General features: G+C 36.3%; 1 protein-coding gene across 2 annotated transcripts in view; it reads right to left on the bottom strand.

The window, feature by feature from the left end:
• LOC118326424 (proto-oncogene vav-like) overlaps nucleotides 1–267 on the bottom strand; it is an 18895-nt gene that overhangs the window by 14756 nt on the left and 3872 nt on the right. For both annotated transcript variants that reach the window (XM_035659415.1, XM_035659414.1), the window contains exon 4: nucleotides 37–153. In XM_035659415.1, the coding sequence (XP_035515308.1) occupies nucleotides 37–153 (117 nt within the window). The remainder of the gene's footprint in view (nucleotides 1–36; nucleotides 154–267) is intronic.

Consider the following 267-nt stretch of genomic DNA (forward strand, 5'->3'; position numbering starts at 1 on the left):
TAGATAGATAGATAGATAGTTGGGGAGGGGTGATACCTTTGCAAAGTCTCGAACATCAAACAGGTCAAAGGCCTCAAACAGTTCACTCTTTTTGAGATGAAACCTCTCTTGACAAACTCCCAGAAACTTGCGTATATTCTTCAGGCACAGGAACTAAAAACAAACACAAACATTGGTTTACATTTACTGAAATGATCATTTATCAACTGCAATTTTGATAATTTATTCATAGTTTGTCATTTAACAAAGAACGTCAATGGCTCGTGG

This window comes from Morone saxatilis, unplaced genomic scaffold (genome assembly GCF_004916995.1).
Source record: "Morone saxatilis isolate NCDOM2014 unplaced genomic scaffold, NCSU_SB_2.0 Contig17, whole genome shotgun sequence".
In the NCBI taxonomy this organism is placed as follows: domain Eukaryota; kingdom Metazoa; phylum Chordata; class Actinopteri; family Moronidae; genus Morone; species Morone saxatilis.